This window comes from Protopterus annectens, chromosome 7.part0 (genome assembly GCF_019279795.1).
Source record: "Protopterus annectens isolate FY-2018-M chromosome 7.part0, PAN1.0, whole genome shotgun sequence".
NCBI classification, from domain to species: domain Eukaryota; kingdom Metazoa; phylum Chordata; order Ceratodontiformes; family Protopteridae; genus Protopterus; species Protopterus annectens.
Genome location: NC_056739.1, coordinates 489,982,438 through 490,009,176, shown reverse-complemented (window position 1 = coordinate 490,009,176; position 26,739 = coordinate 489,982,438). Strand labels below are relative to the sequence as shown.

The following is a 26,739-nucleotide window of genomic DNA, read 5'->3' as shown; positions in this document are numbered from 1 at the left end:
TCACAGTGTCTGTTCTGTCAGTGACCCAGTTGGCAACCCATCTTGTGACATAGGGATTTATACCTAGTTTAGTGAGTTTATCTATAATTCCAGAGTGGGGAATGGTGTTGAAAGCCTTGGTGAGATCTACATAGGCTGTGTGAACCACCTTACCCTCATCTACGCGTTTGGTGACTGCTTCAAAGAAGTCTATCAGGTTTAGGAGACATGATCTGCCTTTTACAAATCCGAACTGGGTGAGGTCCAGAGTTTGGAGATTACCAATGTCTTTGTTTATAAGTTCCATGATGATATGTTCCATGGCTGTGCAGACCAGGCTTGTCAGGCTAATGGGGTGGTAGTTCCCGGGGTCCGTGGTGGATCCTTCTTTGTGGAGTGGGATAACCGTCGCTGTGTGTCATTCAGTGGGCACAACGCCTGAGGTGAGGCTATGATTGAACATATTACTTAGATGGGGTGCCAGTTTGTTCTGTAGTTCATTTAGAAAAAAATAAAAAAACAAAAATAAAAAACAATTACCGAAACCAGTGCAGTTAACCATTTATTGCAATCCAAAGTACTTGCAATTCAAACAACTAAGCGCTTTCACCAGATAATCCAAAGGCATCTTCAGACTTTGTTTTTTATTTTTTTCTAAATGTTTTCAGTCAGTTGACTACCAGCTACAGTTCGTTTCGTTCTGTAGTTCATGTAGAACACAGCCTAGGATGTTGTCAGGCCCCATTTATGCTGAGTTCTTGGCTTTGGAGAGTGTGGTTTTTACCTGTGCAGCCATGATTACAAGAACTCTGCATTCTTCCAGTATAGAGATGGGCCCCTTAGGGGGTGAGAGGGGGCAAAGTTAGCACTGAACCTATCTGCCAGGATGTTGGCGATATAGGAGCCCTTCACATTGCCAACATTTCATAAATGCCGACAATCATATGGTCAACACCATATGATCAACATTTGAAATGCCAACAATGTGAAACTGGCATCTCAGTACAGTGTGGAATGGAAAGATTTCCATTCCTGCACTGTAGTGCGATCCTGGAGTTGGTATATTAAAGTTACGGGGGGGTGCAGGGGGGGGGTGGAGCCCCCCTGCTAGCAGTTTAAAGGAAATTTTATTTTCATTTTTCATACTCTACTTCCATTGTCGATATTTCAAATGTCGGTCATATGGTGTCAGCCATATGATTGTCAGCATTTTGAAATTTCGACTTTGTGAAGTAGATTCATGTATATACATGTATGTATAGACATACACATACACATATGTATATACATATACAGTACACACACACACACACACACACACACACACACACACACACACACATATATATATATATATATATCGTCTTCTTCTTTCAGCTGCTCCCGTTAGGGGTTGTCACAGCGGATCAACTGTTTCCATTTCTTCCTGTCCTCTGCATCTTGCTCTGTCATACCAACCACCTGCATGTCCTCTCTCACCACATCCATAAACCTTATCTTAGGCCTTCCTCTTTTCCCGTTACCTGGCAGCTTCATCCTTAGCATCTTTTTCCCAATATACTCTGCATCCCTCCTCAGCACATGTCCAAACCAACGTAATCTTGCCTCTCCGGCTTTGTCTCCAAACCTTCCAACCTGGGCTGACCCTAATCCTGTCCATCCTCATCGCACCCAGTGCAAATCTTAACATCTTCAACTCTGCCACATCAAGCTCTGACTCCTGCCTTTTTGTCAATGCCACTGTCTCCAACCCATATAACATAGCTGCTTTCTACCCTCTTGTAGACCTTCCCTTTCACTCTTACTGGTACTCATCTGTCACAAATCACTCCTGACACTCTTCTCCACTCACTCCATCCTGCTTGTAGTCTCTTCTTCACCTCTCTTCCACACTCACCATTACTCTGAACTGTTGATCCCAAGTATTTAAACTCATTCACCTTCACCACCTCTACTCCCTGCATCCTCACCATTCCTCTATCCTCCCTCTCATTCACACACACGTATTCTGTCTTAGTCTTGCTGACCTTCATTCCTCTTCTCTCTAGAGCATATCTCCACCTCTCCAGGGTCTCCTCCACCTGTTCCCTACTCTCACTACAGATCACAATGTCATCTGCAAACATCATTGTCCATGGGGACTCCTGTCTGATCTCATCTGTCAACCTGTCCATCACCATTGCAAATAAGAAAGGGCTCAGAGCTGATCCTTGATGTAATCCCACCTCTACCTTAAACGCATCCGTCACTCCCACCGCAGACCTCACCACTGTCACACTACCCTTGTACATATCCTGTACCACTCTTACATGCTTCTCTGACACTCCCGACTTCCTCATACAATACCAAAACTCCTCTCTAGGCACCCTGTCATTTGCTTTCTCTAAGTCCACAAAGACATAATGCAGCTCCTTCTGACCTTCTCTGTACTTCTCCATCAACACTGTCAGAGCAAACATTGCATCTGTAGTGCTCTTTCCTGGCATGAAACCATACTGCTGATCACTAATCATCACCTCCCTTCTTAACCTAGCTTCCACTACTGTTTCCCATAACTTCATGCTGTGACCGATCAGTTTAATCCCTCTGTAGTTATTACAGCTCTGCACATCACCCTTATTCTTAAAAATCTGTACCAAAACACTTTTTCTCCATTCCTCAGGCATCCTCTCACTTTCCAAGATTTCATTAAACAATCTAGTTAAAAACTCCACTGCTATTTTACCTAAACATCTCAGTGTTATACATACATACATATACACACACATACACACACACACACACACACACACACACACACACACACACACACACACACACACACACACACACACACATATAAATATACACATCATAATTGTATGCTCACTGTTTTTTGTCTGTTGCTTGTTTGCTGTGGTATTTTCTGACTGTGTGTTATAGCTGATAAGGAGAAAAGCCTGGCACCTATAAAAAATGTGGAAAGTGTGGTCAGAAGATACCTGTTTCTGACTCACACATTCTGCATTTTTTGCTTAGGCCCTCTCCATCTCCAGAAAAATTGTGTGATCTGCCACACTTTCAGCCATAGAGCTTTGGTAGAGTGTAGAAATAAACTTATTTTAAAGAGTCTCTTGCCTTCTTCTTTTGAAGAAGCAATCTCTGGAGTATCTAAAGAGAAACCAAAGATGATATCTCATGCTTCTCCTAGTACTTCTTCTGCATCCTCCAGGTCCTTGAAGAAATCAGTAAAAAGGACTTCTTTTGATCCTGCAGTCTTTGGAAAACAAACCAAAACTCTCTGAGCTGTCTCTTTACTCTGATCCAACAATGTCTAAAAAGCTGTCCTTGAATCCAACGGCTTCTTCAGATCCGAAATCTCTGAAAAGCAAAGATTCATCAGATCTGAAGACCTCAGATCAGGCACTTAATGTCAACCTTGCCTGCTTTGACTAGAAGAAGGTATTCCCTATCACTGAATCCAGTTCCCTCAAGAGTATCTTTCCCATTTTTGAGGAGACCTTAATCTCCATCTGCTCTAGCCTTCTGCTCTTATAGAAGTCTGACCAAAGGGGATGTAGAAAGGCTAGTGATAAAGATCCTCTCGATGCAGAGCCAGCCTACCCCTATTTTGGCTCCTACCCCAATGGGTCAGGAAGCCTGTGCATCCACAACACCTCCACTATCAACTCCTCCTTTGTCTCCCATTGAGGTTTCAAAGCCCTCAGATTAGAGTCATCCAGACTCATCTGCTTGGGATCAGAAAATCTTTGTATCCTCAGATCTAAGACTTGCTCTGAGCTCTTGGGTCTAGTAAGATCCATATAGCTGTCAGTGCTGATACTACTCTGTCAAATCTGAGGACCTGCAGTTAACTCCAAGGATTTTGGAGCCATCTCTGCATCTCGGAGCCTCAAAGATGGTCAGGTCGGTTCCAACGTCAGCCTCAGGGAGGCTGTCCTCAGAGCATGGGTGGACTAGGGATCAGAGGCTTGCCCTTTCACATCCAGGTTTCTATCCCTCTCTGGGTTGGTCTGTCTTTAGGGTATTGAAAAAAGCTCTGTCTGCACCTCTGACTCAGGCGGTGCCTATCTGCTTGGATCCTAAGTCTACCTGTATTCCACCTCTGTGTCTTGAGTCTCAACTATACTCTCTACAAGGACAGTTGGTGCCAGATTTTGATGAGGGTGAAGGGTCCCCATGGTCACCTCCTGATGATGTCTCATTCAGAAACATCATTGAGATCCTGAAGCACACAGGTGGCTGGACACCCAGCAACCCTTCATCAGAAGAATCTATACTCCTTGAAGCTTTTGTTACCTGCCCCTCCTGGGTGATCCTGCCTGCCGAGGAGCTCATCAATTTGGTCTCTCGGATGGCACAGAAGGATCCTGACACCATTGAGCCTATCCCCAGGAAGCCCAACAAAATTATGACTCCCCCAGAGGATAGACAATTTTTGTCCAAAGGTGTACCAGTAAATGCCATGGTTGTGGCAGTGGCGAATAAGAAGGAACTGGTGGAAGAAAGTTCCTCAGTTCATCCCCCCAACAAGGGGTTGCGAGTGATGGACAAATTCGGAAAGCATGTATATGGTTCAGTGACCTTCACCTTAAGGTCTCTGAACTACCTGGCACACTTCACAAGACTACAGAGGAACCTGATCAAGGAATTGTCAGACAACCTCCCAGGCACCATAGCTGAAGAATTGAAGAGATTGGTCACTTCTCAGTTGGCTACCCTACAGTCCACTTCCAACTCTTCCATGAGGCTCATTTCTAATGTAGCAGAAGGAAATTCAAGGGCAGTGGGTAAAGGAGACACACCTGGATGTGATTTTTGAAGAGCCCTTTAAGTCTTCATTTGTCAATGCTCCCTTTGATGGCGCATCATTATTTGACCCCAAGTTAAAAGATACTTTGTCCAGGTGTGAGAAAGACAGAAAGACCCTTTGCGCCATGAGCATATATTTTTCCACCCCTCAAAGATCCTGTTCAAGGAATCATCGAGGAGGTGGTAAAATGTGATCACAAAGTCTCAAGGTGCTTTCCAGACACACATGGAGGAGGTTCCCCACGGGCTAAGGGGTGAAATCTAATGGCAGACGCCGCTCTCGTGGCAGAGGTGGTCCACAGAACCAAGGGTCCAGAGATTCATTCTGTGGACCACCTCTGCCGTGAGAGCAGTGTCTGCCATTAGAGTTCACCCCTTTGCCCATGGGGGGTGAAGTCTAATGACAGACGCCACTCTCATGGCAGAAGGGTGAACTCTTATGGCAGATGCCGCTGTCGCGGCAGAGGTGGTCCACAGAACCAAGGGTCCAGAGATTCGTTCTTTGGCAAACTCTTCCAGCATTCCTGAAAGGAGGCCAGATTGTTCACTTCTGGAGGCAATCAGTGGTCACTTGTCCCTGCATCAGACAGCCTGGCTAGAAATAACATCAGATACTTGGGTGCAGATGATCATTTCCAGAAGTTATGTAATACCACGTTCCCTTTGTTCTCCCAATTCAAGAAAATTCCCTGATGTTCCATCCAGTCAGAGAGAACAAGTAGTAATTCAAATACAAAGGCTGCTAGACAAAAAAGTCATTCAGCCCCTGCACCCAGACCAGACAGAATCTGGAACTTACTCAAGGTTCTTTTAGTGCCAAAGAAAACCAGGGGACTGGAGACCAGTTCTGGATCTCAGCAACTTAAACAAGTCCATTTGAAGACCAAGTTCTGGATGGTCACACTTCAATCCATTCTCCCTGTTTTGGAGAAATATAATTGGATGTGCTCGACAGACCCTTCAAAGATGCATACTATCACATAAAAATGAACAGATGGTCCAGAAGGTTCTTATGCTTCCTGCTGGGGAACAGTCATTATCAATACAAAGTTCTGCCCTTTAGTCTCATCACAGCCCCCAGAGTATTTACCAAATACATTTATTTATTTATTTATTTTTATTTTACATTTGTTGACCGGGCTTGTCCGACTGAGCAGAAGAACACTTTTTTAGTGGAGACCTGGGAAGAAAAGCTCCAACATATTATACAATTTTCATTATAAATTAGCATTAAACAGCAATATTACAGGATTATTACAAGGCATTAAGTAGCAATACAATGGTATACAGTGTCAATATGATTGATCGACCTAATTTAAGCGAATGCTTACAATCTTGAACTGTCAGATCAGCGATTTTTTTCCCAGGGAAAAAAATCGCTGATCCAAAACACATACACACAACACAAGCACACCAAACAAAAAGAAATCCACACACATACACCTAAAATCTGATACCTAACCCTACACTAAACTATGCACACACCACTAACTACCCACTTAATTTAACCCAAACCCTAACCCTAAGGTCCATCATTATCGCACACTCACCTCACCCGCTCCCTAACATTAACTCACTTAAATCCGCCCAAACCCTCATGTCCACTCAATCGCACACACACCTAACCCGAGCCCTAACCCTAACTCACCTAAATCACCGTAACACTCACATCCACACAATCGCACACTTACCTGAATCCGACCGGTAACTTTCCACCATAACACTGAAAATACCGAAGCAACAGAAACGGACAACAGAATTCTTTCCCTAGGAAAAAATTTGAGTTTCGGCTACTTCGATATTTTGCAGTTTCGCGAAAATAAGTTCAATCAATCAGCGTTTGATTTTTTAAGCGTTTGAGGATATAATATAGACCCCAATAATCAGGTGTCTAGCAAAGCTCTTTCAAGATGTATTAAAAGAAATAATATGTCATTAAGATGAATATAGTTTTTGGGGTAAGTGGTTAGAAAAACCCATTTTTATCATAATGTAATTGCATGAAGGCAAGACAATTACTATAAATATGTTTCTCTGAGGTGATTAGCTTAATAAGTTTTAGAAGACAGTAGAAAGAGTTGTCAAGGAGGATTAGAGAGAGGTAGTGAGAAGAGTGAATTAAAGGCAGAAAGTCGATTAAGGTATGGGAAGTAGGGGATGTTTAAGGAGGGAGAGTGCAGTGGCAGGACCAGTGACTTTTAAAGTGCTCTTTGGTGGCTGTCTTAAATTGTTTTGGATGTGTAAGGGTCCTGATTTCTAGTGGGAGCCTATTCTGGGCAATAGTGGGGTGATAGCTGTACATGTTACATCGAAATTTAGACTTGGGTTTGTAGATTTGTAGTAGGTCTTGGTTAGAGCTTCAGAGAGGTCTGGAGGGAGAATAATGGGAGATGAGAGGGGATAGTGTCGGGCAGTAGGAAGGCTGGTATAGGATAGAATGAATGATCTGGAGCTGAGTGAGAGAAGAAGCTGGTGGGGTACTTCAAGCCAGTTTAGGTGTTTTAGAGAGTGACAGTGATGGGATTTGTAGGTTTGTTCTGCAGCAAATGTATCTACCTTGTTGTAGGTAGATTCAAGTTTGGTCAGGAGTGTTGAGTTAAGATTTGTGAGAATTTGAGAGTTGTACATTAGACTGGGTAGAAGGTAGGTAAAACAGGAAAAATAAATCAGGCTGCAAAATCCAAAAACACACAGAGGCACAAGGGCAACGCAGTGGAGATATTTAATGAAGTGACATCTTTCATGCTTGATATATATAGTTTTTTATGTAACACTTCATTGTAATGAATTTAATTATGTCAATCAGTGGTAATTAGGAGAGAGGTGTAGTATTTAAGTAACACAAATTCATGTGTGATTTTGCCTGAAGAAGTCTCTTCACAGTAAGAGACGAAAAGCGCTTTGCATTATTGGATGTCACTTATTAAACTTCTCCACTGTGTTTGGATTTTATAGAAGGAAGGTAAGACAGAGAGTAACCTTGGCTTTGGAGGTATGGAATTTCTTGTTACGGCCCTAGTTTTGAATGAGTCTTTTTGATACATTTATTAACATGCAAGTCAAATTTAAGCTGATCATCAATGGTGACACCTAAGATCTTAGTACTGGATTCTACCTGAATGGGAGTGTTATTAAGGAACTGCATGGAGAAGGAGGGTTTAATATTGTTGAATTTTTTAGTTACGAAGAGTAACAGCTTTGTTTTTTTGGGGTTAAGGATGAGCTGGTTGTTGGAGAGCCATGTTCAACTAAGTTAAAAGATGCCTGAGTAGCTGAGAAGAGCTTAGAGCGAGAGTTGGTTATAGTGATGACCCTAGAGTCATCTGCATATTGCACTAAAGATGACTGAGAACAGGAGGTATAGAGCTGATTAGTAAAGATATTAAAAGGTCAAGGCCCTAGGATAGACCCTTGAGGTACACTCATTTTTACAAGGAGAGGAGGGGAAAGTGAGTGTGCCATCTTGCTGATTGAGATCTATCTGTGAGGTAGCTGAAGAACCATGCAACGGTATCAAAGGAGAAGTTGAGGTTATGCAGTTTGTGCAGCAGAAGAGAGTGTGAGATGGTGTTGAAAGTTTTTGAGAGGTCCAGGAATAGGCAAGAGATAAGTTTATGGTTATCCATGGCTATAGAGACAGTGATGAGGAATGATAATAGAGCTGTAGTGGTACTATGTTTGGGTCTGAAGCCATGTTGAGTGGGTGTAAGCAGATTTTCCTGTATTAGATACTGCATAACTTGTTTATGAATACATTTTTCTAGTACTTTAGAGAGAGGGGAGAGGATAACAATATGTCTAAAGTTGGAGATATCAGAGGAGTTACCTCCTTTGTTTATAGGTAGAGTGTAGCATTGTTTCCAGATGGAAGGGGCTTTAGATTCAGAGATAGAGCGATTAATTAGGATAGATACAGGAAGAGCAAGAGAGTCAACTGCTAGTAGAAGAAAAGTAGAAGGAATATTATCAGCTGATGTTGAGCATGGTTTTAATTTAGAGAGTAGAGTTTAGATGTAGCCAGTAGGTGCAGGTTTAAGGGAGAAGGTACATGGCAGTAGTAGCAGTTCATTTGAGACTGCAGGGATTCTGGGTGTTTCCATACTTACCCAAGAGGCTCATATCCATCCCAACCAAGCATCAGCTCATCATAGCAAGAAAAAAGGCGGTCCAAACTTGTACTCTATTAGGAATAATTATAAATTACAAAAAAATCTCATCTAGAACCAAGTCAAATTCTAGAATTCATAGAGGCATTACTCAACACAAAATCATCAATAGCCTCACTTCCCCTATCCAGAGTTCAGACAATAAGAGCACAAGTGAAAAAGATAGTTTGCAGTACCAGAATTTCAGCCTGCTTGGTCCTTCAGGCTCTGGGATCAAAGGGAGCAGCAATAACATTAGTGCCTTTGACCAGATTTCACATCAGAATCCTTCAATAGATGCTGGTCTCCCAATGATCAATTCTTCATCTTCCCCTGTCTGCTCCAATACAAATCACCAACATACACAAAAGGGAATCTGATGTGGTGGATTCAATCAGATCAGATTTTATAAGGCTGTTTATTTGTCCCCTCTCAACCCATGGCCATAGTGACTACGGATGCTTCCCAGATGGGGTGGGGAGGCATTACCTAGGGAAGATGGTCCAAGGCACATGGTGCCCAGAAGAGGCACATTTACATATCAATGTTCCAGAATTGTGAACAGTGTTTTTAGCATTGCAAATCTTTCAGGAAGCTGTCCCTTCCTGAATGATTGCAATACAAACTGACAACATGTCAGTGGTCTGGTACATCAGCAAACAAGGAGGAACCAGATCATACCACCTCTGTCAAGAAGCACTCAGGGTATGGCAGTGGTTAATATCTTCCAACCACTTTCTGATAGCAATGGACATTTCAGGGAAGTCCAACATGCTAGCAGACAAGCTGAGCAGGTACATTCTACTACCTCACGAGTGGTCCCTCAATCAGACAGTAGCAGAAATGATTTTCTGCAGGTGGAGCCAGCCATGCTGCAATCTCTTTGCATCCCCCCTGAACAACAAGTGCATTAGCTACTTTGCCCTAATCCCCCTGCAGGGGGAATCACTGAGGGATACTCTCCTTCACTTCTGGCACCCTGGTCTCCTTTATGCATATCCCCCAATTCCTTTGATCCCAAAGTTTCTACAGACAGCTGCCAGGTTGAAGAGCAAGGTCATCCTCTTTGCACCCTTTTGGCCCTGACAGATTTGGTTCCCCTTCCTGTGACCTCATTTGATTCATCGACCTTGGATTCTGGAGCCAGCTTCAAATCTGCTGTCTCACCTGACAGGCATGATACATCCCAACTTTCTGAGTCTCAAGCTAGCAGCTTGTTTTCTCCATTTCCAGTAATAGCCAGACAAACTATGCTCTCACCCCCTGTCCGCCAAATTTTATCTTCCCTCAAACCATCTACAAGAAAACTTAATGCTAGCAAATGGAAAAGATTTGTGCACTGGGCACTTCAAAATAATGTGGACTCCTTTTCTACACCAATTCATACTATCCCGGAGTTCTTGACATTGCTTTTAAATCAAGGGTCTAGTTCTTCAACAGTAAAGGTTCAATTAGCTGCGATTTCCAGTTTCCATATTGGTCTTGATGGCTGTTCACTTGCTTCCCATAAATTTTGTAAAACCTTTCTACAAGGAACACTTCTGTTAAAATTCTCCTCTTAAAGATCCTACTCCGCTGTGGGACTTAACTTTGGTACTGCAAGCTCTGGTCCCTCCTCCCTTCGAACCTGCACATAATTAGAACCTCAAATTTATTTTTTGGAAAACTTTGTTTTTATTGGCCACTACTTCTGCCAGATGAATTTCAGAGATTCAGGCCTTATTGTTAAGCCTCCATAACTAATTTTTCATAAGGATAGAGTTACATTACGAACTAATGCATCTTTTTTGACCAAAGTAGTGTCAGAGTCCAACACTAACCAATCTATTAATCTGACAGTTTTCTTCCCATATTATACAAACAAAGGCAAATATTTGTTGCACTTACTAGACATTCATAGGCAATTGCATTTCTGTCTACACAGAACAAAGGAGTTCAGAACTTCAGATTAGTTATTTGTTTCCTTTGCTGAAGGGAAATTGAGCAAGCTTGTGTCTAAAGCTTTCCTAACCAAATGGCTTACTAACTGCATTTCCTTTATTTATAATGAGTTGAACTTGCCTTTACCTAAACAACTGTGTACCCATTCAACAAGGTTGATAGCAGCTTCCTCAGCCTTTCATTCAAGATCCTCCATGGAGGACATTTGTGTTGCAGCAAATTGGGCTTTCCCTCACACTTTCATCTCTCATTACAAACTGAACAGGAACCAAAGGAGTGACAACCTAATGCCAAAGTCTATAGTACAAATCCACACCACGATCCAGGAAAACACAGGTTTATTGCAGCAAACATAAACCACACAGGTTGAGCGCTTTCATCCACACTAAGGTAGATTTCTTCAGAACCAATTAGCACAGTTGGCTGGGTGTGTTTATAAAGCTAATTGGCTATAAAAAAGCTAAAATTGATAATGGTTACTTAGAGAAATGTTTAAACTTGAAAATTGTGCCCAAAGGGTTAAGATTTTTTAAACTACCTTTAGGAGTGCAGTACAATGAAAATGTGCAAAATGAATTCAATCACCTGTTCGACTGGTTTGGTTTTGAATTTATTAAACTGTTGATGAAGTTTAACGACGAAAAGATAGGAAACTTGTGGGAAGAAATAGAACAACTGAACAATGATATTATGCAGGACCCCAGTTTCCCTTGTTGGCAAGAACTTTTTCAAAAACAGTATAGGGTGGCCAAATCCAAGGCCTACGATATATATAATAGAAAACTGGACAAGTTAGAACGGGATTTAGATACATACAAAGCACATAGGGCATATATTTGGCCTCAAAACAGGACAAACAAAAAAGAGTTACGTCATGATGTGTACAGAGGTAGGAACTCAAGGAGGGACGTGGAAGAGAATTTTCAAGGGGGGAGGTTTCATCAGGCTCCAATGTACCGCAAAAGAAAGTAGTGTGCAACAAAGGGCGGTTCAAGGAAGGTTACATGCTTACCCCAGTACCTAAGAAATTTTGGATTAGACCAACAGTGATCTCTGAGTGTGGGGCAGTTAGTGACAATGATGTGAGTGTTTTCAACACAGTTGCAATAGACACAAATGAGGGTGGAGGGACGTGTGATAAAGTGAGTGGGAATATGTTTATTGAAGCTTACAAGAACAAGGGAGTGGAAGTATGTGATTCAGAAGTTTTTGACAATCACACATTGGAGGTAGAAACTAGTGTTGGTAGTAAGGTTGTTATCCATTCCTTCTCTGGCTTCAAAGTATACAATTTCACCGACTTCTACATTGGTCAGGATTTCTTTTCTCTGTTTAGCAAAGGTATGAAATTCATTCCAACGGTTAGATTTCAAGTAGTTGATGCCATTAAGGAAGTGAAACTATATTGTAGGAGACTTCAGTTGGCCCTCCAATTTAAAGATACCCCTAGCGACAATCACACTAGCAAACTGGTAAGGAAAAGTGCATACATTCCTGTCAGTAATGCACAAGTGACTAATTACGAGAGGATGGTATGTAAGGATATTTATCATTTGTGTGGACATATTCGGAGAGACCCATGGTATGAAACATTATTTACAGATAACCTTACGATTGGAGAGAGAGCATGCTTGGACCAGATAGTGACCAATAGGGACATTAGGATAATGAAGCCGGATAAAGGGGGAGGTTTGGTGATATATGATACAGAAACCTATATTCATGCTATCCAGGATATCTTGCTAAACTCTGGCAATTATGAACAGATATCCCTAAATCAGATCAATATAGGATATCATAGGATAGATTTAATTATTGAGGAATATCTTCTTGACAACCGTATCACGAATGAGGAGTATGAATTTATTAGAACCGAGCACCCTGTGATGGCTAAAATAATCGGTATACCTAAAATACACAAAAACACAAACAACCCACCCTTTAGACCAATCATATCCGGATCAAAATCAAAAACATTCAACATAGGGGTAGCTATTGACCACTGGTGCAAGCATGTTTATTCAAATGTTGTACATTTAACTAAAGACTCCTGGCACTTTTTGGGCAAGTTAAAACATGATATATGGTCCTCAGATATGGTATTTCTGACTATTGATGTTCAGGACTTGTTTTCATGTATTCCATACACCACTGGACTAGAATATTTTGAAAACAGTTTGAGAAAGCATTCCAATTTGACATGGGACAAAATATGTTTGATACTCAGCATGATGGGTTTGGTTCTCACAAACAATTATATTCAGTTTGAGGGTGAGTACTTCAAACAAACAAGGGGAGTAGCTATGGGAGCATCGTGTGCTCCCATTTTTGCGAACCTTGTCATGCTTGAGTGGGAAGAGCTATTTGTATTATCTAGCAAATATTCCAAGCATATTGCACTATACACACGGTTCCTGGATGATCTGTTTATTATTTGGAAAGGTCCGGAGGAAGACATTCCCTGTTTTATTGCCTATTTAAACAGCACTACGGACTTTTTGAGGTTTACGTATAAAATGGAGAAGTATGGAATCCCGTATTTGGACACCTACATCAGTAATTCTGATGAGGGATTCATGTCCAAAATTTATAGGAAAACAACTTTTTCCAACGATTACCTACAGTTCGGTAGTAATCATCCTCCACATATTTTTAAAAACGTCCTTAAGGGGCAATGTATTAGAGTAGCGAGGATGTGTTCTACAAGAGAAGATATGGAAAATCAAATGGAAATTGTAGCAGGGATGTTTTTGGCCAGGGGATATCCAGCTACCTTGGTGGAGGACGTTACCAGTTATGTGATTGTATTATGGGGTATCAGGTATGTTCCACTGTTAGGGAGCAATTTTGTTTGTGACAACACAGGAGAGATCCCCAGCATTAGAAGGAATGTGTGTGTGATAATGTTTAGCCCTTATTCCAACTTAATCAAGGAAATTCTAAGGAGACATTGGGATGTTTTTTCAAGTATTGACAACACTTCCACAATTTTAGGGAAAAACCCTATCAGTGTATTTAAAACATCAGCGAATTTAAAGAGAATTATTGAAGGTGGGAAGTTGAAAAAATTTGATAGGGATGACCAATACACCAGCAAGTGTGGAAGATGTAAATATTGTCAATACATAAACAGTAGCAGGATTACAAAATTGGAAAACTACAACAAAACTGTATGCCATGGGAAGAAAGGAAACTGTAATTCTATGCGGGTGGTGTATTTAGCTTCCTGTTCCTGCTGCCCGGCTTACTATATTGGCAAGACGGAAAGGAAGCTTAAGACCCGCATATATGAACACATGTACAAAATCAATAAAGTTGACCCAAAAAATGCATTAAGCAAACACATCAGCGAAAAGGGTTCTCAACATAGTTTTACTTTCAAAATTACTGATCAAATTGAGGTTAATGCACACGGGGGTAACTGGAAGACAGGTTTGTCGTGTTTAGAGACCAAGTGGCAGATTTTATGTGATGCCACTTCGTGGCCAGGGTTGAATGAAAGCATTAGCATTAAACCCTACCTCCTTCTGGAAAGGGGTTAGAATTAGAATTATAAAATTACAAAATTATTAAATAATATTAAGGACAAAATAATATTAAGGACAACATAGTACACTTATTTAATACATTTACTTTTACTTTTATGTTCATATGTTTTTTCAAATGTTTTTAACATTATTATTTGGATTATTAACCAATGTTAACATATATTTCACATATGGTTATAATTGTATAGGGTATTTATGTATTAGAGGAAAATTTTAACCTATGTATAATAGTTTACATTTTTTGTAAATTATTTGTAAATTATTAGTAAAATATTTATTTGTAAAATGTGAGTGACTGACATACAGCAAGTGAACTGATTTTTGGCGCCAAATTAGCTTTATAAACACACCCAGCCAACTGTGCTAATTGGTTCTGAAGAAATCTACCTTAGTGTGGATGAAAGCGCTCAACCTGTGTGGTTTATGTTTGCTGCAATAAACCTGTGTTTTCCTGGATCGTGGTGTGGATTTGTACTATAGACTTTGGCATTAGGTTGTCACTCCTTTGGTTCCTGTTCGAGCTACTGTGGTTCGGGTGGCTGTTTTGTGTTGAGTACTACCTTTATTCTTGTTACTCATTACAAACTGGACTTAGTTTCCAGAGGTAGGGTATCATTTGGCTCAGTGGTGCTTAGGAATATTCTTCCTTGAGGCTACCCTGGGATTTAAGTAGCTAGGGACATTGTCCCATCAGTTGAGGACAGAATGAAAATTGACAACATCAGATAAAGAAGTCATTTACTTACTATAACGTTCCACCTGTGTTGTTCATTTTCCTTCTTCCTCAACTCCCACAAACCTACCACCAACCCCCAACCTTAATTTTTCTGGAAAAGCGAGTGGATAGAGCGAGTTTTTGGAGTCTACTCCTTGCGTTGTATAACTCCAGATATAGCTTGTTTTACTTTTTTCTGCTATATATTCCTTAATGTTCTTTGCATAAGAGTAAGATTTAGTTCTTCTGCTATAGTCTGTAAACATGATCTGAGGTAATGGGGGTTGGTGCATTCATTCTGGGTAAGGGAGAAGCTCGAGAGTTCAAAGTTGCCACGGGGTTTTAGAGTGGCTAAGTCAGATTCGTGGGCTCAGATCCGAACCCATCAGTTCAGGAAGAATGAAACTGGACAATACTGATGGAATGTTATGGTAAGTACATAGCTTATTTTTTTTCTTTTCTGTCCAGCAGGACCCACTGTTGATACATTTTTAACACACGCATCTGTACAAATCAGTTTGATATACAAATGACATAAAATTCTTTAGAAAACTCCAGCTACCTATGCTGGCATATGTTACACATGCAGGGCCCTACTCTCTCTGGCATAGCTGGCACTACCTCACATCGTCACTGTTTTTGGCACAAAATTATGTTCTGTCCCTCCCAATTTTTTATTTATTTATTTTTTTTTGTTTTGTTTTTGAGAAAAAAAATAGTGGATTACTGTCAGTGAATAGTGCTACGGTATCGTTGTCGCCTCACAGTAAGACGCTGTCCAGTTTGATTCTCAGCTAGAGCGTCTTCTGCGTGGAGACATGCGTGAATGGGCGTACCTTCATTGAAGGTTGTGCGTCAGGGCTGGTAACTCGGCACGTAAAAATCAACTACCAATCATTAGCGGACGGAGTTCCGCTGTGGCGACCCCTAACCGGGAAAAGCCGAAAGACTCAACTGTCAGTGAAGAGTGATAATGATTACAATTACAGACTTCTTTGACTTAAGAAAATAGACATTAATAGTCAGTTTCTACCAACTTTGAGATTATACTATCAATATTTAAAAAGTGTGTGTCCTTTCCCTAATTATTTTTTGCTTTGTTGCTAATTCTGGAGGTTAAAGATTGAGAACTATGATGCTTCAAGGTGTTCACAAAAAATGAATTCTTGCGACTACGCACAGTACTGTATCTTTTCTCTAGATACACTTAGCTAAACCTCTGCTGTTTAAATCACACATTTTCAGTACTCCAACTGTGTCTTAACTGAGCGATAACGGGAAAAATTCATAATCGTTAGAAAGGTTGTGCAAACACCTTCAACATACGCAGGGTTTCTTATTTTATAAATTAACCATGTTCAAAAAGAGAAGTAAACGAACATGTGTGTATGTACGTGTATAGATAGAAAGACAGATATATATATTTTTTCTTTTTCTCACTCCAGTTTTGTAAAGTACCAGTTCCTCGTGTACACAGCTAAGTTTTAGAGTTTGTGCTACCAAACCGTTCGTTTTGAGCTGTTACGAATCTTATTTTCTTTTTTTTTTTTAATTTCAAGTACACAACTACAAAAGCCAATATAATCTGATATTGTGAGAATGGCGTTTACAACCAAATTAAAAGAAATATATAACTCAGATTACAACTAATCTACATTCAATAATTCCTTCCTAATTGAAGAAAAATGAGAGAGTGGGATTGCATATAGGGCAGCTAAACTGTAAAACTCAAAGCAAACTGCACCTCTTAAATTGGAGGCATGTTTGTTTTGGCTCGTATTTAGTAATGGACTCATCCACAGCACTTATTAATTGACAGTACCGTTACTGATATTTAAGACATTCGTTCCCGACTAGATGTGTAAAGTTGTTCCTGAACATTAACAGTTAATAGTTGCGAAAGTGGCAATAGTCTTGGTTATAATACAAGAACTAATAGTGCGTCCAATACTAAACTCAAAAATAAACTTTAGGGAAGTGCAATATAAAGCAAATAGGCGGGAGGGGAGTCGTCCTCACCCCCCCCCCCCCCCCCCGAAGTAATATAAGCAGCTCTCCTTCCTGCTTCAGTGATACGTTTTCCGTGCCTTATAAAAGTTCGAACGTGAACTTCTGTCTTCTTTAGGTGGAGGTTCTAGCAAGAAAGCCGTTCGATATTCGCTGCTCGTATCTGTAAGGCTGTTGCTGGTTTGAGACATTTAGTTCATTACCTTCTCTATTTAATAATCAAAATGAGTTGGATGCCGTACGTTGACCAAATGATGGGCTACCCCAATGTACAAGCTGCAGCCATCGTTGGCTTCAAACCTAGCTTCAGTATTTATGCGTCCAAGGGCAGTTGTCTGGATGGCATTTCAGTAAGTGGAAGAAGTCATACTTGTGAAGGTTTTGAAAGGGATGCGGGACTGGCGACTGGGATCTCGGTTTCGTAGCTGAAAAAAGTTTTCTTGTGATGTCTGATTTTGCTTTTAATAAGTTCCTTTTTAGGTGTTATATATTTTATATAAGTTGGGATTGAAAAGTGGGATCGCACGGAACTTTTGTTGTCACTAGCTTGAAAAATTAAAGCATTGTAAGCGTGTCCACTTCTCGCAGTCTGGAAGAAGGAAGTTGGAAGTACGAAACGTATACTACGCCCAAGAGTTCGACGTTACTAACCGCGCACATTAGTCCTTTCGGGCCGCCATAGGGGCGTCGCCTGGATTTTTGGCTTCCTCTAGTCCTTAGAGTGCAACTCTGCTGTACATGAGCGATACTTGCTCATTGTACGCTACGCTTCTAGATAAGATATCTGTGTACATTCTTCTAGAAGGGGAAAAAATCCAAGCTTTGTAGTAGCATAAAGGAGACTTACGGCATGTAGTTTGGCCTGGGGAGTGCAAGCGTCATAATTTTGGTTTAAAGGCAGATATATTGCTAGAATAGTTTCCCACGCATAAAACGTCCATTTATGGACTCTATCTGTATCTGTTTACTAGATCATCCGCAACCCATTTTCCCTGCAATATAGGTCGAGCCGCAGTCTGTTTGGGTGTAAACTCTCCTCTCTGGGTGTTGTATTTATTTTCAGTCTACAACCTCATCGATGTGGTCTGCAGTATTCACACGGATTGAACTTGTTTGTTGTGGTGATGGGGTTAATCCAAGATGAACACGTGTACGTTTTTGCTCAAATTTCGCGTTGTAGCTGATTTGGAAATGTGGATTTGTTGGCGATTCGGAACGATTTGCGCAAATGCATCTAATTGGATACAAGCAAAAATATTTTGCAGTAGTGTGCGTCCGCTTTGTGTAGGCGCTGTATTTCCCTCACTCCTTTAGTAAGACTATAGTCCCGCTTAATTCATGAATGGAGGAAAGCCATAATCGTAAAAAGTCCAGGAAATGTTCACCCTTCCGTAGCTTTACGTAGTAATAAACGTGTCTAGTATTATAGACTAATTTCACATCAACGTTTTGAAAGTGCGGGGGGACTATTAAGCTACAGTTTGTGGTTTCATCTGTGAACACAAACTTTCCGTAAGGTCAGGACAAAAGCTGAAAATTGCGAGATAAGGGGTCAAAAGTCAGGTTAAAAATACTGCTACTTTTCACTTGGAAGTAGCAGCATAAGAGTACGTATGTGTATTTTGTGAAGTAAAAATCTAATAGAGAATCTCCAACTCCATAAGGAACATAATTGACCTCTCAAAGCGTGGACTACTGTCTGTGTGGAAAAATACTTAACGTTTTAAAGCGAGGTCATTTGTTGGGCATATTATAGCGCTTTACCCATAATGACTGGGTATCGAATCCCGTTGTGGGACAACGAGAAACATGGATTTCTAAGACTACATTGGAAGATCTGTCATGGTACATTTGCTAATGGGCATGACGGAATTCTCGGGTAGATTGAAAACGTGGTGAAACTGGGGACAGTTGAGCGGTATGGGTTTCTTTGTGAAGGGTTAAGTCAGTCATACTGGCCCACACTCTTCTGCAAGTAACTTTCTCTGTCTGCTAAGTTACCACAGTTCACAAAATGAAAGTTGAGAATCGTGGATTTTGTTTGCAGTTGAAATACGTCATACAAGCTTTTTTTAGGTAGTGTAATTTTTTTTATGCTTAACCTTACTCTTGACAGTTTAAATTAGTGGTACAACTGGTGGTGGTGGTGGTGGGGGGGGGGGGTTACAAATTATACGAGGTGGTAACCCCCTCATAAACAGTACGGAGGGAAAAAGTCTTATTGGTGGAGGATATTGAGAAACTAGTTTTTACTGTCGTAAGTTTTGACTGGCTGGAAGTGTTTACTGTCGTAAAAGTTTTGGATGGGGTAGTATTAAAATTGCTTTACATTGGAGCTTTAAATTTTGTTTCCCCATATAACATGGTTGCAGTTTCATAAAATTGCAGGACATTCTAGTCCTAGATGACACTGTAGGACACTATCACCCTTCTGCAGTAAAGTGATAACTGCTACCTGTTGGCAAATGGAGCTGGATAAGCTGTGGGAGATGACTGCCTCTCATAGTGAGCCTGCTGTTTAAGGTGGCTTGTCTACTCTGTACTAATGAGTTTTGAAGATAAATGGGGAAGTTGCATAAGCAAGGTAGAGGTATGTTGGCTTGAGTAGTATAAGGTAGGAATGAGTAGAGAGAAAAGGAGACTGGGAAGACTAAATATTGAAGCTGTCAGTCCAGTGTGCCTAAGTTGTGGCAGAGTTTTAAAAGGAGAGAGGGAATTTAACCAATGGCTCTGCCAAGTACCCATTTAGCAAAATGTGTGATCTGAATACGTTAACTTGGTCAGAGTTGAAGGTTCTGTAGAGATCAGTGAAGTTTTGGGGAATGCTAAACAGCTTGGCATATTCTTGTAATAGGGTTAATGGACTGCACTATCCTGCACTACGATTCCATTAATAAAATGGATGAATTGTTTGATTTGAGGCTTATCTTGGTGCTTATTCGTAAATGTTGTTTCCAAAAATGGTATCATATGCTGGCCCTGAAGTCTGGTTTCCTGTGCAATAGAAGAGCATTGGGATTGATGGTGGATTTTAATAAATCCTGTGAAGAGGTGGGTATTTTAACCTGAAAATAGGGATGTGCTTCCCTAATGCCCTTATTTTGAAGAAAGTTCCTGATATTGCTTCAAGATTTTGCCCTGCCTTGCTTTATTCTTTAAAGTTTACAATAAATCAGCAGGGATTAATGTTAGGCACTAGCTGGCCACCCCCATTCCTGAACAATGAAGTCGAAAATTATGGAAGCAAGTGAGGATCTGCTGCAGTCAAACCACTCAAACAGCAAGTATTAAAACCGCTGACATTTCCAATAGCATAGCAGATAATTGGTAAGCCTCATCGTCATAATGCTTTATGTACTAGAGTCTACTGTCCCAAGTTTGACATGATTGGTAAAACTGAGGAAATGGAAAAGTAACATTGCACTGCTCCTTAACCATTTTTCTGGCAGTGTAAACCTTGGCTTTAGATTCACTTCAGTGACAGCCAGTACTTTCATCTTTGAAGAATCAAATGATTGTGTATTGTAGATTTAACCAGATAACCAAAATGAAAATACTGGGAACACAAATATTTACTGGGAACACAAATATTTAAAGAATATTATTCAATCGCAAATGATTGTGTAATGTAGATTTTACTTTGATTTCAGTCATCCTACTTTAGACTGGGGAAATGTGGTCCAGTAAATTGTCTGTTAATTAACATGATGGTTGGGAGGGTGGCCTAATGGTTAGGGTGTTTGCCTTGCAAACACAAGGTGCAGGGTTTGAGTCTCACGAGGGATAATTGGCTAGGCTTAAAACTGCTCGCAAGGGCAGTTAGCTTAGTACTAATCTATGAACCTATCATGGACCAGATGGTGTGCACTCGGGAGGATCAAACACATACTGGGCCCATCCCTTTCCCACATGGGAGGTCATTGCATGACTTGTTGGTGAGATTAGACCACAAATCTGGCAATCAGTCTGGAAAACCACTAAACCTGTAACAGTTCTTCTAAAGCAAACTATATCTTAAGGTATTAGCTTGTCAAAATTCACAGCTAAATATCTATGCAAAACTTTTTATAGATACCTATACAGACATGTAAATGGCTGCATTGGGACTGCCCTACCTAACACCGCTGGTGGAATCCTTATCTTGGTTATTCATCAAAAGAAAGGCATAGCCAAAATCAATTTTGAGACCAGCTCTCGAATCCAACTGAGGTCCAAGTCAACAAGGCCAGTTGAGGTCAGGATGTCCTCCCAGGCTTAAGGACAGTCACCACCTTCAGCTGTGTCAGGAGTCTTGGACATTACTCAGCAGTGTGCAAAACTGGTTGTAAATTACTACTTTCACTGAGCAGGGTGATGGTGAATATACTGGCTGAGGTTTGACTGCACCCCCCCCCCCCAACTACCTATAAGGTTTCCATTGTAGCATATTCCCCCTTCCCAGACTAACAGGAGCAGGTCCTGGGGGCAATTGCTAAGGCCGAAGACACTTTTTCAGTGGGCCCAACAGTATCCCTAGTTGCCTCCTAAATGGCCTAAAATGTGACTTTGGTAGACCACTTGATGCATCTTCAGCTACAGGTTGCATATAAAGTAAAGAGGGCTACAAGAGTTATTCTTGTATGGACAGTCAACTGACTCCTGGTACTGCAGACAAATCAGTCTTGACAGGTCTAGTATGCAAAGTCATGAAAATTAGACATTAGCAACCTGCAGACACGCAACACATCCCAATTTTCCTTTAAGGCAGTGTCCTACATCTTCAACTTGGTAGATTTCATGAGGGTCACAAAGGCTGTGGATGTGGGGAAAATTATGCATACCATTTACCTTGACCTGGCCAAGGCATTTAAGACAATACCCCACTCTTGACTATTGAAACCCCGTCAGGACTAGGCATAAACCCCTACATAACTTGCTGGCTTGCAGGACTCTAGTCAGGATCAGTGAAACCACTTCCATCAGGGGAACTGTTACCAGCAAAGTGTCAGAGCCTGCTCCTGTGTGGCATGTGTTCTTTGAAGTCAGGGGTAATGAGGCTTCTCTTGCACCATGTTTGCAGAAGACTACTGCAGAATGGGAGCTATCATGGATTCACTCATGGTACTGGTATCCTACAAGAGAATGCAACACAAATGACTGGTGCCAAAGCCATGGATTAAAACTCTGGAAAGGAATGGATTGGTGCTCTTTTGGGAAGTTACCACCCAAGCTAATTACTACAGTGATAAATAACCCTTCAGAGTTGACTAGGTAGTTGGAGCATTGGGAACATATGTAGACAGTCACCTGGCCTTCAACCAATTAGACTTGGACAGTATAGTAAGATCATTGTTGCTTAACCCAAGCAAGGGTATGCCATCCATGTGTAAGGAAGTTGTAGTACCACTCTACACAGCCCTTTCAGACCCATTGAGTATGCCCTCGACATGTACTTAACAAGGTACTTGAAATGGTTGGAATGCTCTCCATGGTTCCTCACCAGGAGAGTCCATGATGGAATGAATACCTGTCCTATGGATTGCCTTAAGGCCCTACCTCTGCTCTGGCTTGTACAGGTTGGGAGGAGACCTTTGCCTGGAATATAAGGCATCCTCTGATCAAGTTCTGATGTATCTGTTGCACATCTGCAAAACAAATTCCACCAGCAACACTAGGTTAAAGGACCTGAGCTTTGCTTGCGACACAAGTAGAATGTGTGAGACTTGAAGGATTCTACCACAGGTACAGGGGAGCAACTTCCCATCCACTTGAAGCAGAGTTCATCCCGGACCCTGTTCAAACAAAACCTTTATCACTGGCTGGGAAATCGCATTCACCCCCTGTTCTGGCCACCATGTCTCTGGACAGATCAACAATAAGTTGATGTGCACTAATGTACAACCCAACCACATGCACACCTTGGCTGCCTCCTTGCCATGCAGGTGTCCAAAGTAAACTGGGTTACTGCACAGCTAGGCTTATGACCCTGGTGGTCATTGGCCTAGTATAAACTTGAGCTAGAAGTGGGAGGAACTGTTGGATAAATGCTAATTTTGCTAGTCTGTACCATACATTAAGCCTTTATCCATTTTGTCTATCTGCAGAGTGGAATAGAACCGTCATGACACTTTTAACTAAACTAACAGGAAAAATTGGAAAGCCTCCCCAGTTGGAAGGCTTTTGTGAAAGGTGAAAAGTTTCTTGCCACTGTATGGTTTGGGAGGAAGTCCATAACCTAGACTTTCAAAGCTTGGTGATCTTGCTGCTGCCATAATTTGGATCCCAGTTTGTCAACTTCTTGTCAGTCTCCTTGGTGGAGGTTATGTAAAGTGTGTAGGTAAGCTGTAGTTGAACAGTATTTAGTCCACCATTGGACTAGAAGATGTTCTAAGGAGTTAAATGCAAGACTGTCAAGGAGACTATATTAATGGGCTAGAGCAGGGCTAGAGCAGTGCAAACCTTTTGGGTTCTGCCCATCTTAACTCCTCTGGTGTCACCCTCATGCAGTCCACGTGTGCCTGTATGTATTATAAAAGAAAAATCAGCGACTTCCAATAGAGCAGTTTACTATTGAAATTTCAAATCTGCTGTGGTTGATGGTGTTAAATGTCCCAAAATGCTGAATATGAAATTTCTAATCTAAAACCACACCAAAAATGAATACTGGGACAACCATGGGTTGATTATCACTAGAGGAGATAATGTCACCTCCTGCTATGCACATTAGTGTACAGTTGAACTCTACAGTCAACTGTACATTAATTCTACTATTTTGCAAGGTGGTTATGCCCCCTGTGCCCCACACCCCTGTACATTAAGTATACCAGCTCGGATCACACTACAGTGAGAAATGGGCTTAATTCCCTGTTAATCACTGAAGTGTGATTGCCCTTCAGTGTCAGTACATTGCATGTCAAAGGTAGAGTGCACTGTGCAACTTGATTGTGCATGCTTTACCTTTGTTTTGATTGCATGCTCCTTGGAAACTGATTTCGTCCATCTGAGGTTACGACTGCCATTCAGTTAAGTCGTAGTAAACAGAACTATATGCCCACTGACGGTTGCACTTAAAATAGTGTACCAAAAATGCCCCTACTTTTAATAATTTTGAATTGGAACACTGCATTTGATTTGAACATTTTAAGTTTCTTTAACTCTGGTATTGGTGATTGCTGGTGTCACACAATGTTGTGGCATGTCACGTTTGGCACGTATCATAGGTTTGCCATCACTGGGCTAGAATAACTAGATGTTGCAAAACTTCACTGTAATGAAACTTTTGCAAGCTTGTGTCAATTTGTACTGACTAGTCAGTTTGTCAAAACCTAGGCAGGTGAACTGGTTGTAGAGCAATTTTTAGTGACTCAGACGTGGTAAAATAGGGTAGCAACATCTACAGTTGGTGCAGAATACTAATACAGTACTAAGTGGACATTTAATACAGAAATGCGTATTTGCAGTTAGTATTGAAGACATGCACTGGTAATTTTCAGTGAGATTGAAGTATTAAAATTGTAGCTGACTTTACCACCATGACTATCTTTTTGCAGTAACTTTTATCCTGTATAGTGTAGCAAGAGATATGGTTTCTGCTTTACTTTGAAAATTACCTGCTGTGTGTCCTGTCCTGGGCTGGTGTCCTTTTTTTTCCTGCTGCCTTCTCAAGTGCAGGGCTAGGCTTCAGGTCCTCCTAGTCAGTGTGAAATGACACTAAGTTGTCTCTTGTAGAAAGTGGGCTTGGGGGACTGGGAGAAGGTATGCAGTGTGCATTGCCATGGAGTTTGGTATCTAAGCAAGTGGCTTTGGAGTTGATTAGCTCATTAAATTGGTCAATAACATATGTGCCTTTCATAGCATGTTGAATGGGGTAAGTAGCACATCTCTAACACAATTGGCTGAAGTGTTTTAAGGAGGGGTGGATTGTAAAAGGAAGTTTAAGTAGTTGCCTGTGTACCACTGTAACATAGCCGTGGGCAGGAACAAAATCTGTTTGCAGATCCAGTGTTGATATTTTGTGATAGCAGCCTGGCATCTCTGCAGCTCTTAAATGTGGGATAGCAGTACTGAACTTGTCAGGCTTGGACAAAAGTAATTTTTGCAGATGGCAACAGTTTAGTGAGTATCCTGCAAGAGCTAAATTTTTCTTGGTAGGAAATATTTTCCAACAGTGATCAAAAAAAAAAAATAGGCACACCAATTGTATAATTAAGCACAACAATACATTTGGGCATGAAAAAAGATGGTTCATCTATGTAGGAGCTTCTTGTTTACAAAAAGGCTTTTGGGGATCGTTTTGAAAAACCAGCCTTGAGTACTTGTAGGGGGAGAGGGTGGTGTGACATCTGTAGCAATTCTTGGTAGCTACTGTAGGTGATGGGTACTTAACAGTGTGTATCTTGCATCCAGGAATGTGAATGGTTAAAAAAAAAAAAAGCTTCCTTCCCGAATTTTTTTAGAATTGCTCCATCCCGATGCCCTTCCCTCATTTTTAAAACCACAGGGTCTAAGCTGAAATAAAAAAAACTTGTTGCAGAATGCAATAGTGAATTGCCTACCTCAGCTGCAGATTCAGTTTTCCCACCTAACATTCTTTGGCATAACTTGCTGTGCTTCCATACAACTCTACCTGCTTACTGTAATTGAACACTAATTCTTCTGTGTGAATGCTTTTTAGCAGCTTAGTCCACTAGTTTACTCTAATTGTAATACTTGAGCAAAGCATCTTGTTAATGTATGCCTAGTGTCCAGGTGGAAGTGTTCCAAGTGCAGTACTTTTATTGTGTGTACTGCCTGAGTGCAGCAGGAGTGTTCATATTTAATAATCCCAAGGATGACTTGGTGCAGTAAAAGTAGTTTTAACCTTGTGCAGTAGGTTTAAAATGCAGTTCTGGTTAGCCTGAAGGGTTCCACTTTGCTTCATTAAGTACACGAGTATGTGACAAGTACTGAAATTTGGACACTTCACTATATACAGCATCTTTTAGAAATTAGTAAAATTGAGGATAAAGGTCTACATTATAACTGGTATTGGTCTGCATGAAGGCATTTAGTACTGATAATTGGTTTGGGTAGTACTGCGGTGGTGCTGCAGTAGCATTGTCGCCTCAGACGTTGCCAGTTTGATTCAGAGTGTCTTCTGTGTGGCGACATGCATGAATGGGCGTTCCTTCGTTGAAGGTTGTGCGTTAGGCCTGGCAAGCCAGCACATCAAAATCTACTGCCAATCATTAGCGGACTGGAGTTCCACTGTGGCGACCCCTAACTGGGAAAAGCTGAAAGAAGAAAGGAAATGTGTCTGGTGGCCCCAGCCTCTTGATTCCTGTTGGGGATACTACTTTGTGCGCACTCCTTTGTAGAAAGTGGTAGCTGTACTTGGATACAAGTTGGCAGTTTGAAGGAGATGAGGGAATTTAAGAATACCATGACTTAATGAAAAAGCGAAGTCTGCTGGTATTGCTTTTTAAAAGAATCTTCTCACTTAGTCTGGTGAGAAAGATAGAAGGGGTTTAACTTGGCAATACCAAGACATTGGAAGTGGTGTAGCACTGGGGGGGGGGGGGTGGGGGGGGTGAACTTCACACTGCCAGCAGTGCAGGAAATTGAAATGCTGTCA

The 26,739-nt window shown here is 41.1% G+C and overlaps 1 protein-coding gene across 1 annotated transcript in view; it reads left to right on the top strand.

The window, feature by feature from the left end:
• The first annotated feature begins 17,207 nt into the window (after positions 1-17,207).
• LOC122806558 (profilin-1-like) overlaps positions 17,208-26,739 on the top strand; it is a 71,278-nt gene continuing 61,746 nt past the window's right edge. Inside the window, exon 1 of the mRNA XM_044077089.1 lies at positions 17,208-17,497. Coding sequence (XP_043933024.1) covers positions 17,372-17,497 — 126 coding nt within the window. The 5' untranslated portion in view covers positions 17,208-17,371. The remainder of the gene's footprint in view (positions 17,498-26,739) is intronic.